The 19,442-nt window shown below is 41.7% G+C and overlaps 1 protein-coding gene across 1 annotated transcript; it reads left to right on the forward strand.

Annotated features, from left to right (window-relative positions):
- Positions 1–941: 941 nt before the first annotated feature.
- On the forward strand, positions 942–18,822 carry ich (zinc finger protein ichor). Its single transcript, XM_076539663.1, has 2 exons — positions 942–1,918; positions 14,340–18,822. The coding sequence occupies exon 2, from the start codon at positions 15,452–15,454 to the stop codon at positions 16,796–16,798; it is 1,347 nt and encodes a 448-aa protein (XP_076395778.1). The 5' UTR covers positions 942–1,918; positions 14,340–15,451; the 3' UTR covers positions 16,799–18,822.
- Positions 18,823–19,442: the final 620 nt, after the last annotated feature.

Raw genomic sequence — 19,442 nt, forward strand, 5'->3', positions numbered from 1 at the left:
ACATGTTCGTTGCCGTTCATAAAATTTAATCATATTATGAAACGATTTAAATATAGTTCTTGAATATTTACTAGGGTCTCCAGATTTCTATGTGAGTAGATATTTGAGGTTGATAGGTTTCAAGGTTTCTAGATATTTAGGGCCTTTAGATATCTAGAGTAGATATTTAGAGATTTCGGATCTCCATGTTAATAACTAGGGTCTCTAGATTCGTAGAATGCCGAAATTTTCAAATACTAAAACTATAGCAAATACCATCACGTATCTATAATTGCAGTCCCAATCCCATACCTCATATTCCAAATTTCAACTTCCAAGTTTCAAGTCCCAGATCCCAAGTCCCAAGTCTCGAATCCTAAGTCCCACATTTCAAGTTAAAAATCCTAAGTCCCAAATTTCCAAATTTCATATACTCAAGTCCCAAGTACCAAGTCCCAGAATCCAATCCCAAGTTCTACGTGCCAAGACCCAAGTCCCAAATCCTAAGTATCCAATTCCAAATCCCAAGTCTCGAATCCCAAGACCCAAATTTCAAGTTTAAAATCTAAAGTTTCAAATTTCCAAATTTCAAACACCTAAGTCCCAAGTATTAAGTCCCAGAACCAAATCCCAAGTCCTACGTACCAAGTCCCATGTCCCAAATCCGAAATCCCACGTCCTAAATACCAAATCTAAAATCCTAGATCTGAAATTCCTAAACCTCCCCATATCCGAAGGTGAAAATTTGAAAATCCGCAATCCCCTCCGCAAGATCGTACCCAATCCACCGTCGAGGGTAAACATCGTTGGACGACATAGGATCCACGAAAGCACCGTCCAGGTGACGGAAGAAGACCAGTGAGAGGAGAAAGAGGAGGAGACCGAGCGTATCTGGGGGTAGGAGCGAGCGAAGGTGGGGGGTCTACGGTACCCCCGGCTCGGTACGCAAGGAGGCCTCACGAGGTAGGGGCCCCTGTCGGTCGGTACCGCGTAAGACCCCTCGCAGTAAGGGCCCACAGGCCATCCAGTTCGTTTCTTCCTCGCCTACTTTTAGGAATTAGTCGCATCTCGTCCGGCGCCAGGCGAGCGAGGCCTCTCTCTTATTCGTACGATCGGCAAGGCCTCCCTCCTCTCTTTCTCTCTTTCTCTCTCTTTTCCTCTCTATCCCTCTACCTGTCTCTCTCTCTCTCTCTCTCTCTCCTTCTCTCTCTGTCTCCCATCTTTCACTCTCTTCGCACACAAACACACACGCGTATCTCTCTGTCTATCTCTTTCTTTCTCTCTCTCTCTTTCTCTTTCTTTCTATCCGTCACACGACTTCGACGGTTATCAACCGTAACGTCTGCGAGCGAGTCTGCGAGGAGTGTTCGGAACCGGAAGAAGCGTCGGCAGTGAATCGGCCGGAAACGATCAGTGGTTCGAGCTGGCCGATGAAGTGTACCGGGAAGCTGATGAACGATCAGTGCTCGCGGTGGTACCGGAGGACACTCTGGCCAAGGTCAAGGACCCAGTCCCGCGGGAATCCCGCTTCCTGATCGACACCGAACGGTGGAAGGACGTGCCAGGGACCGGAAGCGAGGCTACCGCTGGATACTCGAGAAACAGAAGAAAAGGAAGACCGCAGTGAAAGTTTCGTGGTCCTATCTCTGGCTTCCGGTTTTCTCGATCGATCAGTGCGTGTACCGATAGACACAACTTAGGGGGACACTCTTGTACCTTGGTGATATTTTGTGACCCACCAAAAATATCGACCGGCCTATTTTGACCCCGGTGTGGCACCGTGACAGGTGAAAATCTGTAACATAAGTGAGCTTGTAATTTTCCACGGGGAATAGAAGATCATCCACACGACGGTGAACAGTGTCTCGTGAAATAGATTTGTAAAGAGGAGGTCCTGAGGACATCAACAATTCCACTCTGGATACCACGCTGCTCATATGTAAGTAATTCTCTGACCACCCCTCTCTTAGACGCAAATATTCGAGAATCGATTCACCGTGTACAGAATATTTCTTGTACCACAAGTACGTCACTCCGTGTTACCACGCTTTCTAACGATAGAACCCGTGTCTCGTGTTCGCGATCGAAGTTGCTAATGCTGGCCGACTTTTTTCCTTCTTTTCTTTCGACGATCTTTTTTCTCCCGAAGTTCTCGCGCCGGAAATTTAACGGGTTTGAACCCTGAGTATGGTCGTGGCTGGTTATCCTTGGCCTTTCCGGCGCAATTCGAGTGCACGAGGAAGGTCAGGTCTACGAGTTCGAACCGACTGGAATTCTTTCGAGTGTCACTGCCCTCGCGACCCAGTAACTTCGTTTAATCGTTCCTAATGAATGTTGCAAGATTTTCGGTGCTTGCTACCATTTAATATCGTTATCCTTCGACTTGCTTTCGAGAGGCCGCGACGTGTCAGTGGGAGCTGGCACTAAAACCTAACAGTAACGGGTACTGGTAACCGTGTCATAAAGGAGGATCCAGCACGAAAGCGTTTCGGTATTTCGGACGTATACTCCACTTATTTAACCCTTATTCGGTTATACGGCCCTCTACAACCGTTTCCATCAAGTTGCTCAAAATTACCTTTTTTGGGAATCTCTTAATTTAGTATTAAATTAAATTTCAATAATATTCATCTATTAATAAAAATCTATTTCTGAAATTTAAGATCTAAACTATATTTACCATAAATTTTATATATATGGGATTTTTATAAATGGTACAGAAGTCTACTTTTATATAAACTTGACAATCATGCAGATGTTGATAAAATCATATGTAGTTTGAAGGTTATATGAAGATAAGAACTGATGGTTCATAATTTTTTATTGAAAAATCTGTTAAGATTAAAAGAATTACTAAAAAATTTATAAAAGGTGTTTTGAAAAAATATTTTATATTACTTGATTCAATAGATGATAACAAAATTTGTTTCAATGTTCAGAACATTTGAGAAAATTGTATTCTTGAAAGGTTAGGTTATATTATATTTGCAGAATGTAACGAAAGGTTAGGTTAAATTGCATTCATACTTACATACTTTATAAAATGTATAAATTTGCAATATAATGCAATGCAATGATTCATAAAAACATATTCATAATTAAAATTTATAATTGTAAAGAATAGTTAAAAAGTATGTAAATTTGCAGATTCCACAATTGGACATTTCTAACAAGTATTTTTATTCCTTGAAAGAAGAATAATCTCATCATGCAGATTGCATCATGAATGAGATATATTTGGTTAGGAAATTCAGTAGAAGGTGTCAAAATTGTAATTTGTTGAATAACAACGAGCGTATAACCGTTTCTGGAAGAAATTTATTTAACGAGTATCGGAGTTAGCGATCTGCTTTCGTGTCGCAATGGCCGCTAGACGTTTCGAGTTTCTCGCTGTTTCCAGAACAACAAATCATAGCAGTGTCCGGGGAACGCTCTGGACCACTTTATATCGAATAAATTGTGCTTTTTTAGTGTTATTGTATGAGATCCTTATTACTTTCAAAAATTATGATAATCACTTTCGATATTGACTTCTGAAACTTTTATGGGAAGACACTAATTTTTGAGGATGATTATTATTTCATATTTATTCGATTATAATACTAGTTTGTGAAGATTTAATTTTTTATAAGACCAGAAGTTTAAAATTGTTAAGATTTTAAGTTTAAAAATTCAAAAGTTTCTATGTTCAAAAATTTGGAAATTTGAAAGTCGAAAATTACAAAAGTTTTACAGTCTCGAAGTACGAAAATACAGCTCTAAAGTTTCCGAGAAATTTAAGTTTCAAAAATCTTAAAAGTTTCGCAGTCTCAAAGTTTTGAAGTGTGAAGGTATCAAATTTCAAAAATTATTGTTTCAAAGTCAAAATTCAAAAATTTGAAGGCTCTACAATCGCAAACGTATGATATTCTAGAAATTGTATGATATTCCAAAATTAATACTTTCTAAAGTTTCAGTCTTTCAAATTTTCCGTATTAGCAAATTCAAATTTCGCGCCAATTTGTCCATCCCCAAGGAACATCATTAATAATAAAATTTAGAACACCAAAAACTTCTAAATCTCATAACTTCACGACTCTGACACTATTAAACACTAATAAATAGCAAAGTGAATCTTCAAAAACAATTTACAAAAATGTGTCTTCAAAAAAAAATTCACAAAGTTAACGCACGGAGCGCGAGACTTAATAAATAACCATACGTAAACGCGTAAAATTGAAGACATATCGTAATTGTCACTTATGTTTCTCTTGTGGTCCTTTGACATTTAAAGCCGACACGGCTATTAGGTATTCGGATGCTAGTCCACAAAGGGGACATAGGACTACAGAGACAAGATGGAGGCTGTTACTTTGCGGTGAAATTTCTCCGAAGCGGCTTCCTTGGCTCTCACAAATGGAGGATGTGTTAGTAGATATCTTGCAAAGGAGTTCGTTACTCCAATGCCAATTGCCGATTGGCTCTATCCAGTGTCAGTGTCAGGACTCTCTACTTTGTATTATACCTTATGGCTTGATTCTTTTCCTCTTTTACTGTTTTGATCGTTATGTCGTCCATATTTGTCTCACGCACGATTCAACACCCGTGCTGGTCACATTAGATGATCATTTTATGGCGAACTCTTGTTTCTTTGATAATAAGATTTTCATAAATTTATTGAATGGTAAATAATTTTATTATTATTGTTTATTATTGGGAGTGTAGTATATTTATAAGTATATTCATGAAGAGGTAAATATTTTTAGGATGATCAAGAGGTCTGGTAAAGATAAAATGTTTTGAGGATCTTTACTATAGTCAGAAAGAACTGGTAATTACTTCTTCGTTATTTGCCTACATCCTATATTCATATTTATCAAGAGGTCCATTTTTTATCAAGGTTTATCTCTGCAAAGTTTCGTTATGTGACGAGATAGGTCAAGTAGAGATAGGTCAAGTTTACAGTTAGGTTAGGTTGAAATTAACAATTAGGTTGCATTGGTCTCATTAGGTGATGTTCCTATTATCAATCACATTAAATTACTGTCAGGTTAAGTTAGTTTCAATAGTTAGGTTATGTTGTTCCTAATTACATTAGGTTGCTATTAACAATATGGTTTTGTTCTACTTAGGTCAACTTGGTATTAACAGTTAGGTTACATTGTTCACAATTACATTAGACTATCATTAAGAGTTAAGTTATACTAATTTCAAGTAGGTCTCAGTTTAAGTTTGATTCGCCAGGCAGGTTAATTTTGTCAACCTTCCTCAGATTAGTATTAACAGCTGGGATACATTAGTGTCACTTAGGTGTCAGTTAGGTTAGGTTGATATTAACAGTTTTTTACATTGGTCTCATTGAGGTGTCAGTTAGGTTAGGTTGATCTTAACAATTGGTTACGTTGGTCTCACTGAGATGTCAGTTAGGTTAGGTTGATATTAACAATTGGTTACGTTGGTCTCATTGAGGTGTCAGTTAGGTTAGGTTGATATTAACAATTGGTTACGTTGGTCTCATTGAGGTGTCAGTTAGGTTAGGTTGATATTAACAATTGGTTACGTTGGTCTCATTGAGGTGTCAGTTAGGTTAGGTTGATATTAACAGTTGGTTATATTAGTCTCATTTAGGTGACAGTTAGGTTAGGTTGATATTAGCAGTTAGGTTACATTGAACTCACTTAGGAGTCAGTTAGGTTAGATTGATATGAACAGTTAGGCTACATTAGTCAGTTAAATTAGGTTACATCTGTTGATCTGAACAGTGAGGTTAGGTTAGATGGTCGAAATTGAATGAAACGAGAGCAGGAAGAAAGGGAAGAAGCAGACGCGTACGAGACTCTATTTTTACGAACGAAGAAACCAGAATAAGAGCAGATTATTCTGGCCAAGATGTGGAAGGAGATGCGAGTCTCTCCCCCTCTTCTCTTTTTTACGGGGAAAAAAGAACAGAGAGAGAGAATGACGGAGGCGCAGAAAGGGAACGCGAGAGGAAGGAGGAAAGAGAATGGAGGAGAGAAGGACGAGAGAATAACAGTGTGGTGGGGTTATGTTCCTAGTGGTATCGCGGTGGCTGGAGAGTAGGTCAGTGTACCACATTAACCGGTATTCCCAGCAGAGAAGGGGGGCTTCCGACTCGTCAGTTCCGCAAGCGTTTATAGACACTACGTCCACGGTCGCCGTCCATCTTTGCTTCTCTTTTCAACCATCGCTCTTCAAATTCAGCTACTTTTTTTACATCCCTTCTATCATTCTTCTACCAAAACTATTCACCTCCAAAAGATTTATGATTTCATGTCACAAGCTGGTCATATACAGAGAATGTGCCATGTATCAACCATTTGTTGTATCAAAAAATAATTGCAACAGAAATTGTACAGCGTAAGAGCACAAGTACTATTTTCTCTATCAAGATCTGTTTTTCGTTTAATCGTATTTGACCCTGCCGTTTGAAAGTGTGTTGAATCAAAAGTTACTAGGGTGTATCAGAAATCAGTAATTATTGAGGTACTCTTCGAAATGAGTATCAGAAATGTGAAATTTCTACTGTATCTCGTAAGTTGGCAGGTGGAAACAATGCGGACCTTGTTTGCTCGCTTGCCAACCTACTAGACACGAGTTGTGAATTCATTTCATTTTAAAAAATAATATCTCAGTAATTATTCATTTTTAGACCCACGTACCCTAATACTTTTTTACTCAGAATTAAACACTCTTTGCAACTATAAAATAAAATTTTACCCATCACGACTAAAATCTCAAGGTGACCTCCACATCTCGATAAAAAAATAAAAAAATAAAAAAACTGATTATTACATTTTATGGTCCCCTCAATACCATACAACTTTTGTTCCAACAACTTTTTCATATAACAAATAGTTTACAAGTAACACAACGTTTATTCCTCCGCTTAGTCGGTTCAGGTCATACAATAAATTTAATCGAATTTCTCTGCTCCCTAAGTCCATCATTCTTAATCTCCTATAGAGTTACGCGAATAAATAAATTTCTTCGTATGTAGACGATAAACTGGGTCATCTGTGTCCAAGTGATGTTTCCAACCTCTACTTGTATTGTCTTAGAGAATTGTGTGCACTTCTCATTGTTTAGCACTTGTATTTTTTTACGAGAACATAGAATTTTGTTAGTGCCATCAACGACCCAGATTGTTTGAGGAGGGTTAACCTTTACCTTAATGGCTGCCGCACTTTCTCCGTTGGCAGCGCGGTACCAGGTTCTTTGGTACGCACCTAGGAGCTACGATGCATTTTGATGTCGACAGTCAAGCAAATACCGGAGCAATTTCCCTCGTGGATCATGTTTTGCTGATTATTTCGTGTCTTTTCTTCGGAATATTGCCAAGAGATTTAATAAGCTGGAAATAGGCCTAGAGATTTATGGGCCAGGACCCATTTTTATAAATTATGACTTTTTGAGATTCGTTTGTACTATACTATATTACAGCACATATTTTGTTGAAGTCTGAAAGTTTCCTGTTGGTGAAGTTGCTAAGTCGCAAAATTGTAGAATCATCAAGTCCAAAAGATTTGGTGGTCCCAAAGTTTCAAAACTTCAAAATGTTTCATTTTATTAATTTTAAGGAGACAAAGTTCCAAAATTATGTAGCTGCAAGGTCCCAAAGTCATGCAATTATATGAATTCAAAGTCGTAGGCCCATTTAAGGCCCAAAGTTGTAGAATTTCATAATTCAAAGGTGTTAATTCAGACGTCTAAAATTCCATGGATTCATTGAAGTTTTACCGTTTTAATACTTTAAAGTTCAACAATTGTATAAGTTACAGTCCCAAAGGTCCAAAATCTATAACTTTTAAGGCCCAAAATTGCAGAATTCCTATCTTAATATCTGAAAGTCTCAAAACTTCAAAATATCAAAACTCTAAGGATCTAAAGTTCTATAATTCAAAAATTCACAAATTGGTAAGGCCCAAAGTGCACAAGTTGATAAGTCCCAAAGTTCTCAAGTTGGTAAGTTCCAAAATTAACACGTTCCAAAATTCCCACTCTTCAAGTTCAAAATACTCTGAAATTTCTTAATTTCAAACTTCCCAAAATTACAAAATCCATAAGTCCCAAAGTTTCAAAATTCCTAAGTCCAAAAATTAAAAAGTTCCAAAGTCTCCTATCCCAAAATCTTCACACTCCATAACCTAAACTCCCTAAAATGCAACTACCCACAATTCTAAAGTCCCCAAATTAAGTCCCAACAGTCCCAAAAGCCGATAAGTTCCAAAATTTCCCTAGTTCGTTCAGAATTCCCAACTTGAGAGCCCCTGCCTTAAACCTAACCGATATCAGTGTCCGAAATTCGTGAATCTGTCCATTTTTCACCGTTAATAACCCTAAAATGTCGGCGCAGCGCGTTTGACGGAATATTAACGAGGCGTTACGAGATTCGTGACTCAAAGACAACGCATTTTGCCCGAGGAATGCGAAGCATTACAAGCGGCGCATGTTTTTGCCGGCATTCTAGTCTCCGATTTCCATACAGCGTCTGCGCGCGGCCCGTGGTTTCCGCTTTATTTTTCGAGCAAACGCGAAGGAAAGTTAATCGTTTATCTGGACAATTCCGTTCTCCGGATTGTCCTACGAGGCCCACATAATCGACGCTAAACGAGGACTAATGAACACGCTAAATATAACCGCGATTCGAATATACCGCTATAACAGATAACAGATAATACCCTCATTTAACGTATCTCTACCTCTGAAATGTATTTAACGCGAAAACCGACTAGGGGAGATCGACGTCCTGCATTCCTACGACCTAACCTCGAAACTGACTTCCGTCAGCTTAAGCGCTCTTGCGTTGCCTCGAAAACGAAATTTTTGTACGAGATATTTGTCATATTTTGGACGTTTTAAAAAGCGAAAGAACCAGGTCTCGTAAATTTACGACGTCGGAACTATGATGGAAATGAAATATGGAATTTCACGTTTCTAGTTCATGTCCTCGATATTCGTGCGCAGACTATTGGAAATAATTTTGGATGTTGCTTTTTGTGTGATTGTAGGAGTTAGGAATTAGGTATTATTTCTAGGAGTCCTTAGGGACTTTTGTACTTTGTAGAAATTATAATTGTACTTATAATTGTGAAATTTTTAAACAGAAGTACTTTTTACCATACTTGCATTATAAGTGTTACTAGATATCCTTAGTAATAATACAGTAGTGATGGGTTTAATTTAATCATCAAAACCTCCAGTCTTCAGAGACAGTCGTAAAGTCATAGAAATATAGAAATATAGGAAATTAGGAGATATGGGAATGATAAGAACCTAATAGGCTAAGTCAGGGATGTGCAGAGATGTGTTATGTGATTTGACAAATTTTCAGATTCTCAATTTTTTAAGTTCTAAAGGCCCCAATTTCCAAATTTTAAAAGTTTCAAATTGTCGAATTTTTGAATCTCTGAATTTTCAAATCTCCAAATTTTCAAGTTTCCAAGTCCCCAAGGGCCCAAGGTCCCATGGGCTCAAGTCCCCAAGGGCCCAAGGTCCAATGGGCCCAAGTCCCCAAGTCTCCAAGATCCCAAGGGCCCAAGTCCTCAAGTCCCAAAATCCCAAGTCCCCAAGTCCCCATGTTTCCCAATTCCAAGTCCTCCAATTCCATGTCCCCCAATTCCAAGTCCCTAAGTTTCCAAGGCCCCCAATTCCAAGTCCCCAAATCTCAAGTCCCCCAATTCCAAGTCCTCAAATCCCAAGTCCCCCAATTCCAAGTCCCCAAATTCCAAGTCCCCCAATTCCAAGTCCCCCAATTCCAAATTTCCCAATTCCAAGTCCCCAAATTCCAAGTCCCCCAATTCCAAGTCCCCCAATTCCAAATTTCCCAATTCCAAGTCCCCCAATTCCAAGTTCCCCAATTCCAAGTCCCCCAATTCCAAATTTCCCAATTCCAAGTTCCCCAATTCCAAGTCCCCCAATTCCAAGTCCCCAAATCCCCAAATCCCAAGTCCCCAAATCCCCAAATCCCAAGTCCCCAAGTCCCCAAATCCCACTTTCCAAATTTCCATATTCCCAAATTCCAATTTCCAAGTCCCCAAATTCCCAAATCCCCAAATCCCCAAATCCCCAAATTCCCAAAACCCACCTACTGCGTCTCAATCCCATCCCCTACAAAACCCATAGCAACCAATGGAAGTCAAGTGCTTCCAATCGTCCCACATCGCGGTATCCGATATCATCTTTATTAGCATTTTTTATCGCAAGCAGTATTATGTCCAGGCATCCCCGTCCATCCAGCGGAGATGCACGGGGTATGACTCGATTCCCATATGTGGGTCAGCTGCGTGGGGCAGCGCGATTCGCACGCGCCATTTTTCGCAACGAAAAGGAAAGCCATGGCTCACGCGCCTAGCAAAATCCGACTGGTTTTGCGTAGGCCTCCTCTCCGTCGAGGCGCAACGCGTAACGGTGCTTCGACCTACTTCCGTTCCCCACTATAACCTCCCGCGATCGGATATAGTTTAACCGCCGTATAGTGGCGCGAACAAGTGCGCCCGTCTCACGTGACGGCCCGCCATCTTTCTCGATAACTTCGAATCCCGGAATGCGTTACTCACTGCAACTATCCTTATAATTACCTTACTAATATACCTTGTACATGGCATCGTTATATCTCGTTTATGTACGTTGAACACACAACGGTCTTCTTTGTAAGATTCTTATGATGTATTTTTTTACTTTGCACATTTTTGAGAGGTTATGTGCTAATTGCAGTTTTGATGAATAGGATGATGTTTATAATTTTTGGGTAGGGAAATAAATTATTATTTATTTAGGTTGGTGTACTTTCTTGCTAATTGTTAGCTAATAAAAAATTTATTAAATTATTGTGAACTTTCTTTCGTTTTGGATAATTATAAATTGTTTTACAACTTAGTTGTTAATTGTAATAGTTGTAACTAGTATTGATTTTTGTGACCATTTCATGAATTTTATAATTGTTAATTATTTTCAATAATAGTTTCATAGAGTACATTAAAGAATACATCAGAAAATGAACTATGAGACTTCAGTCTTAAACAAGAACTTGCTATAAATTTTCTTATAATTATCACACTGTGATATCTATTAACATCTGTCCACAACCTACATAATCTAAAAGATACAGAGACTAAAACCCACATAACACGTTCAGTCCCGACAACTCGTTCGCAATAAATCAAGCATAAATATCTATAGATCTACAAAATACATCTATATACCATCCTATTAGATACCTATCAACATATCAGACTTCATCTCCACATCGGGCTACATTTTATACAAATTTCTGTCCGAATTATTATACGTTACAAAAATCACCGTCGCAGTGTTTTAAAACACAGTCGGTATCGAACGTGTAAACCGTCGAACGAGAACGAGGATGTTCGTGATGTTTTATGGTATGTCTTTCGATGATGAAGAGTAGGATTGATTTCGATAGGAGAGGAACAACGGAAACGGGCAAAAGTGGGCCAGGACGTAAACCGCAGCTCGCACGCGCCATTTTTCACAACGAAAAGGAAAGCCATCCGGACAAAATCTAGCCGATTTGCGTAGGATTCGACCGTGCAGTGGGCTGTAACGGTGCTCCGGCCTACTTTGACCCCCCACTATATGCGAACGCGATCGCGGTATAGTTTCGTTGTATAGTCACGGATACAAATATCTGTGTTGGTATATACGGACCTCTTCAGGGTCCTCTTTAAAGAGCATTATAATAAAATAGGTATTTCAAACACAGCTAATTAATACTTCCATTACTGTGATTAAGCGGCGATATAACACGAGGTGATGCGAGGCAATGCAATATGTCTTTATAACATATGATTATTTACTCGGGGATGATACTATGGGAGCTAGTATAATAAGGGTTTGCTATAACGAGAGTTTGGTCATATATCAAATATTTCCCTTCTCTCAAAGTTTCAAATTTTGTGGGCCCAAAGTTTTGAAATTTAAAAAATTTAGAATTCCAAGCTTCCAAGGCTGGGAGAAACTTGGAGAGTACAGAAGTCTTGAAGTCCCAAATATTCAAAGTCCCAAAATCCCAAGGTCCCAATGTCTTAAAATTCACTATTTCCAAAATGCCGAAGTCCCAATATACCAAGATCCCAGAATTATAAAATTCCACAACCTCAAAATCCCAATATTCCAAAGTCTCAAAATCCTTAAGTCCCAATATCCTACTCTCAAAATTCTTAAGTCCCAATATCCTACTCTCAAAATCCTCAACTCCTAATATCCCACTCTCAAAATCCCCAAGTCCCAATATTCCGAAGTCCCCAAATCCTCAAGTCCCAATATCCTACTCTCAAAATCCTCAAGTCCCAATATCCCACTCCCAAAATCTTCAAATCCCAAAATCCCCAAGTCCCCAAATCCCAGTCTTCCTCAAAAACTCCCAATCTACCCATTCCACCTCCCCAAAACCAATCCCATAATTAACAGACCTCAATTCAGTAGACGAAATGTCCCAAAATTGCTACCTGATTTAAAAAAAAAAAAACGGAGATCTGTAAAGCCGTATAGGTCCCCGCGAATCGCCGCCGAATTGGTCGCGCGGTGCGGATACCCGGTGATCCCATTGATAAGTGGCTCACCGAGACATTGTCGTAGGCCCGAAAAAGTGGGGCCTTTGTTAGTGGTAGTCGGGTCTGGCGGTCGAGGCCTCCGACCAGCGAATCCACGCCATTGGATAACGGTACCCGGTGAACACGTCACGGCCCGACCTCCCCCCACCTCCCCGCGGTCCCGGACCCCAAAGTGGGGACCTCCAACGCCGTCTACCTGGCAATCGACAAGGACGGGCTCTAAACCGACGACAAGGACGGACACGGCGTGCTCGATGGGAAACTCGGTGGGGCTAGAGGGGCTACAGGGGCAGAAGGAACCTCGTGGTAGGCACAGCCGGACCGTACGTACGTGCCGACCATTTGCATGATTCCCATGACGTGCTCTTACGGCCACGCGGATGTGTCAATCGGAACGGGGAAAGAGAAAGACCCGATTCGCGTTTTTCGTGGCAGGATGCGGACGTCGCATCCTTCGTTAGAATGCAAGCCTTCCTTATTTCGTATGCTGCTCTTTCAGCTACTTTATTGTTGAACATTTGGAAATTCCTCGTGATAAGAAAGTGGACATTTACACAAGTTTGGGCATTACTCTATTTTAAAATTATTTAGCACAAAATTCGATAGCAAGAAATAACTTGTTTGATAGAAATTTTTGACTCGAACCTACTTAAACCCATCACTACTTCATAAGAAATTTGTAATGACTTTGTTATGAAAGTTTCATCCAAAGAATTTTCAGTCTTTTCACTGAAATAAAATATCTCTGTGATAATTTGCAGATTGCACTCTGCGCAGTTGACGTGTATAGGGTTAGGTTAGGTAACTTTCTATTTAGAATATGATCGTTCTTCGACCTTGTATTTCCTTGAATGAACGTTTCTTTTTTTTGTCTGAGCTCGTTTCTGGCATGTCGATAGTGGACAGGACGCTATGTATTTTATGAAAATGTATTTTTAAACGCAGCAATTTGGTTGGTCGTGTGTACCCAGCCGTGGCTGGCTAGCGTGCCACTAACCTAGTTAGCGAGAGCAAGTCTTTCTTCTCGGGAGAAGTGGTATCTGCCTACTTAACTTTACGATGCATTACCGGTGTACGAGCGTGTTTGTACGTGCACATGTACCTGAGTCGAATTTATTGTTTATAACAGCGGTTCTCAATCGCTGTATGAGGACACATGGATGACACGTGGATTACTTGTGCGATATTCTGCATAACTTTATCTATTTTATATTGTAATGCAGTCTAGTCGAACGGGGACTGACCTTTACTGAAACGGAAGCAACGTAGTGATATTGGAATGTTTGACTTTTGATTCTGGCGGTTCATGGAAAGATTAAGTTATATAGGATTATGAAATAGGAGAGTTTAATTAAGTAGGAATGTTTTTGGTTTTATGGGAAATTTAGTATTGTACCCATGGACTTTTTACTGAAGTTCACCATGCTCCCCTATCTGCAGAATCAAATTTTACACATTACGATTCAAACTCTGAAGGTGACCTTCATATCCCAAGAAACAAAGTAGCAGCACTGATCATATTATTTCAACCAGTTTGTCATACAACAAACAGTTTAGAAGTAATATCGAATGCATTAATGTGCCCAGTCGGTTCAGAACTCGTTCCTTAAACTTGACCGAATTTCACCTGACTTAATATAGCAAAGGCCATTTTCTTCTTCTAAGGGGTAAATGCTCCTCCTTATACCCCTATCGGAATGTATTTTGTTAATGCATGAAAAACAATAAAGATTAAATAATGAAAATAACTGGCATCATTCCTATCTAAAATCGAAATTGATGTTGCAGGTCCCCGCGGGGCCGTTGGCGGTTGCAGCACCCCCGGCAGTAGAGTGGATCCCTGGTGGAATCCTGGTTCCCTCTTCCCCTCGACCCCTGGGCCCCCAAGGATCGACGAGGGGGCACCGGATAACGGTAGTGGTGGTTTTCAATTCTGTAGTCCACCGAATCGTAACGCGAATAGCCCGTCGTCTCACCAGTCGCAGCACCAGCAGCACCATCATCGTTCGAATCAGCGGCACCACTCTCACCAACAGAATCAATCGAATTCGACGAGGAACATCTGTTCGAGCTACAGCATCGCCTCGACCTCGTCGTCTTCGTGCTCGTCGTCGAGCCTCGGTCGTCGCGTGGACACGGTAGCGCGGGGCGCTGATGCCGTAGGTTCGCCTAGCAGCGCGTACGGCATCGCCTCGTCGTCACCGGAACCCTGCTCCGCAAGTAATCTGATCCTTTCGGCGTTGTTGACCACCACGTCGTCGACGGACGGTCGTCATCAGGGACCGCGAGGTGGTCCGGTGACCTCCGGGCACAGCGGCGTGTTGCCGCCCTCGTCAACGGCGTCGCGCAACATCTGCAGCGTCTCGTCGGCAGACACCCTCAACGGAATCCTATCGTCTCTAAACGTGCGGATCAAAACGGAGGAGTATCCGAAAATCCGCTCGGAGGAGCGAAGAGCGACCAGCGCGATATTTTCATCAGCGTCTACGTCGTTGTCTTCGTCTTCGTCCACCTTCAACGCTACCCTACTCAGCTCCCTGCTGTCCACCTCGCGCATCTCCGCATCCTGCAGGAACGACGACGAGGACATATTACCCAGATCGTGTATCAAGCTTGAGTATCCGTCCAGTGACTCGCAGCGCCAAGAGCAACAAGAAGAGCAGACCGTGGTGCGGAACATCAAGGTAGAATATCCCCTCAGTCAATCGTCGCAGGACGTTCTGGATACCGGCGAGGAGGAAGAATTGACTGCCACGTCGCCTTACGATATTATCGCTGGCCAGCCCAGGTGTCTGTCGAAGCAGGCAGCTGGCAAGACTCAAGCAGGTTCCTTGGTCAAGGACGTGATCGTACCACCCTGTCCAGGCGGCGTTTCACCAACCTCGGACATCGTGATCGAGATGAAGTACGAAACGCAATCAGGACCGCCGACAGCGCCGCCACACTTGACATCTTCCGGAGTGGAGCCGCCTCACAGTAGCCAGGGAACGGGCATCGTCGTCGGCGGATCACCCGCTGAAGTGGTCGGCGTGGACAGTCTACTCCTGTCGCCATGGGGAGCAACCGGACCGGACTTCCTGGAGCCTCCCGACGTCAAGCAAACGGCAGCTGGTCTGCAGGATGCATGGGACACTCTCCTTCTGGGCTCGTCGGTCGGCGTAGCCTCGGCCCAGTCGTTGGCCGAGTTGAAACCTCTTCCACCGTTCACGGGATACACGGGACACTTGAGCATCAATGGGATACCTGGACACCACTATCACACGATAGCGTCGTCAGCGCAGAGGCCGTCGTTACCCTCGTCCTCGCCTACGTCCTCCTCGAATCAGGAGTACTACGAGTCTCCCGTGGTGTCCTCGAGCACACCGTGCCCACAAGGCAGTCAGAAACAGCAGCAGCAGCAGCAACAGCACCACCAACATCAGCAGCAGCAACAGCAGCAGCAACAGCAACAACAGCAGCATCACCATCACCAACAACAGCTGCCGCAGTCCACACAGCAGGTGGAATACGACATCGAGGACATAGCTGAGATCATTGGATCAGCGATCGCCGACACGACGGTTCCTGGTGGAGGAAATGGACCTGGTTCGGAGCACGATCCAGACGCAACCCGCGACTGGATCGACATCGCCGAGTGGATCGATACCGCCTGCTCGCCGAAAGCGCAGGAGACGTCATCGCCCAGTCCATATTCGCAGATATACGCCACGGCGACGCCCTCCACGCAGACCCAACAACACGGCTCGACCCTGCAGAGCTTGCTGACGCACGGTTACGCGCCTCTGCTCAATGCCAGGTTGCAATCTGCAAGTGCAGGCCTCCAGAATGCGTCATGTGGGGAAACCCCTTCGTCCACCAGTCCCTATCCACCTGTCAGTCCACCCGGCAGAGTCTCCACCTCGTGTAGTCCGGATCACTTGTTGCATTCCTCGTTCGCGGCGCCGTCGCACCCCAGAAAGAGGTCGCGGCCCACTCCGGGTTCCCAGAACCCCTCGAAGAAAAGCCCAGGTGCAGCGACGGCGCTGCCCTACGGCACCGAGTCTGGGCTGATCGGCGGCAAGGAGAAACCCGTGCACAGGTGCTCCATCTGCAACAGGGGATTCCTGAACAAGAGCAACATCAAGGTGCACCTCAGAACGCACACGGGCGAGAAACCCTTCAGGTGCGAGGTCTGCGGCAAGGCGTTCAGGCAGAAGGCGCATCTCATCAAGCATCAACAAATTCACAAGAGGATCGGCAGGGATTAGATTCGAGCAGGTTCTTTTCTCCGGTCTGAGAGAATGCTTTGAGAGTACCATTTTACCGTAAGTACCTAACGGCGAGGCAACGTCGATCGGGAGTGAACCTGATCGGGGTGGTAACTGCCCTCCTGAGCGGATCAGTTCGAACATCGACGAAGATATGCTGACAGTGCAAAGTTCCCCAGGTGCAATATCGAAGATGATCGAGACACTGGTAGATGGGTATGAAGCCTTTTATCGGAACTCGAACCACGGTTCCTTGGCGGGGCCACGGATTTTACGAGGATAATGATCAACGGAAGTGAGATGATCTCTCGTGCTGTGTTAAAATATTGACGACGTTATGAGTGAGTGCAACCCACTGTAACACGGTGTGTAAATATCGATAATAGGGCACGCGTATGCGGGTACGTGCGTATATGTATATACAATAAAACCTCTATAGTTTTCTGCTGGATTCCTTGGGAACGTCTCGTTTGCGCGTAAATGCTCGCAAATAGCCGCTCGTTAAATGCTCACGATTAAGGAACGGTTATTTTCTTGCATACGGTCATTTAACAAGCAGTCTAGCAAGGAGACGTTTCTAACATCAACGGAGTGCGCGTGTATCTGATGCAGTAGCCGCTCGTTAAATACTCGCAATCAGGGCTTCGGTTGCTCTCTTACTCACGGTTATTTATTAAAAGAGATGTTTCTAAGATATTATCCTTAACATATTACGGGAATACGCATGCATCTGGTACAGTAATCGTTCGTTAAATGCGCGCGATCGGGGCTCTAAGCAGATCATCATTTAATGGATGAAGGAAATTTTTAACACGATAAAGAGCGTTCGTTTATCGAACGGGAGTTCCTACCATGTAATATATCGAGCGTTTATCGAACGAGTTAAAAATTCAAAACACTTCGAATTGGTTCAAACTAATTATCGAATTGAATCACATCGAATTATTTTGACTTGTATGAACGTGTCCTAACGTACGTTAAGCGAGCATGCATTTATCGAACGGTTACTAAGCATCACAGAATTATCTGCAAACCTTGTGCATGACGTCGCCTTCTTAATTTCCCGGCGCAGGAAAATATCGAGGTTTTACTGTACGTGAACAAAAAGATGCCGAACGTTCGAACAGAGAGAGTATATATATACATATGCATATAGATAGTTAGATTGTAACATAAAAAATAGACGTAAACGGAAGTGACGAAAACTACGAGAGGCGGGACTGAGCGTATGGTCTCGCTACGGATGTACCTAAGCTCTTCCAAATACGTTACATTTTATTTTTATTTTTTAATTATTTTTTTTGTCAGAGATTAGATTCTATCGCTTGTTCCCTTATTTATAATGCTTTTATATTATATATATACTTTCACGGTCTCATTATCCGCAGTCCTTTTCTCTTGTTATTTATTTCCACTTCCCTTCCTCTTTCTGACGGTTCTTTTTTTACCTTTGTAAGATAGCCGCTTGTTATTTAAGTTTCTCGTCCCTCACTTATCCTCACCCCCATTTTTGTAGCTTTTTTTGATCTTGACGCACCGTTGAAAACATGTAACATGTACGACAACAGTTTTGTAAGGATTGTTCGAACATCCTCTTCGAAGATGCGAACGTTCTTCCTTGTATACAGAGGTCGTGTCTGTCCAGGCTTGTTTACGGGTTATCTCTTTTTTTCGATAAGGAAATCACAAAAGGAATTTTATTTAGTTTATCGTTACATTGGAATCGTCGTCAAGGACGAATTAAGAGCCTTCGATGGATCGACCGACGGAGGGTGATACCCGTTATGCTTTCTAAACCGCGATTACTTTCGAACAAATACTCATTTAGCTTTTCGTTCGATACGAGGATCGATAATGTTAATTTATACCCGAGATCGTCCTTCCTTAATCGATCCACGAATTCTCGTTGGCATTGTGTCCTGTGTTGCCGGTGGCTGCGGAATTGTAATTTGTATAAAGTCAGATGATGTGGATTATTTATAAAACAAATGTTCGATTAAATGATTGTTACCGTAATACGAAAATGACAATTTGTTTTTATGTACCTTTCTTTCTTAACATGTTTCATCCCTTTTAACTTTTTGTAACCTCAAACCTTCATCTTTCATAACCTTAAACCTTCATCTTACTTAACCTCAATCTTTGGCAATTAGTCTGAAAATTTTACTATTGGTAACTTCTTCAGGATCATCAACTTCATTATAAATAATAATAACTCATAGCCATTTTATTTTTTATTCATGGCTATTGATTATTGTTGATCGTTCTGTAAAATACAAGTTCACTTGTTAAAATCAAGGTTAAAATTCTTATAATTTAAATTTAACTCATTCTTTATAACCTAATGACCTAAACCTAACCTAACCTAATTCTTGATTTAAGTACTGACTTAAATTCTTCAACGTTCTGTAACATAAGTTAGTTGAACTCAAGTTTCTAATGTTTTAATAATTCAAGTTCCTAAATTCACATTCTACTAACTCAACTTTTACTAACCTCATTTTGTTCACTCAAGTTTTACTAATTTTATAAATTCTACAAATCTAAATTTTCTTGACTGAAACTTTGACAAGTCATGTTCTATTAACTTCAATTTCTTTAACTCAAGTTTTATTGCATCTTTGTCTCATTCAACATTTCTTAA

Source organism: Megachile rotundata, chromosome 2, assembly GCF_050947335.1.
Source record: "Megachile rotundata isolate GNS110a chromosome 2, iyMegRotu1, whole genome shotgun sequence".
In the NCBI taxonomy this organism is placed as follows: Eukaryota; Metazoa; Arthropoda; class Insecta; order Hymenoptera; family Megachilidae; genus Megachile; species Megachile rotundata.

Excerpts from the sequence above, each read along its gene's own strand:
- ich (XM_076539663.1), top strand. The coding sequence starts at position 15,452 with ATGAAGTACGAAACGCAATCAGGACCGCCGACAGCGCCGCCACACTTG.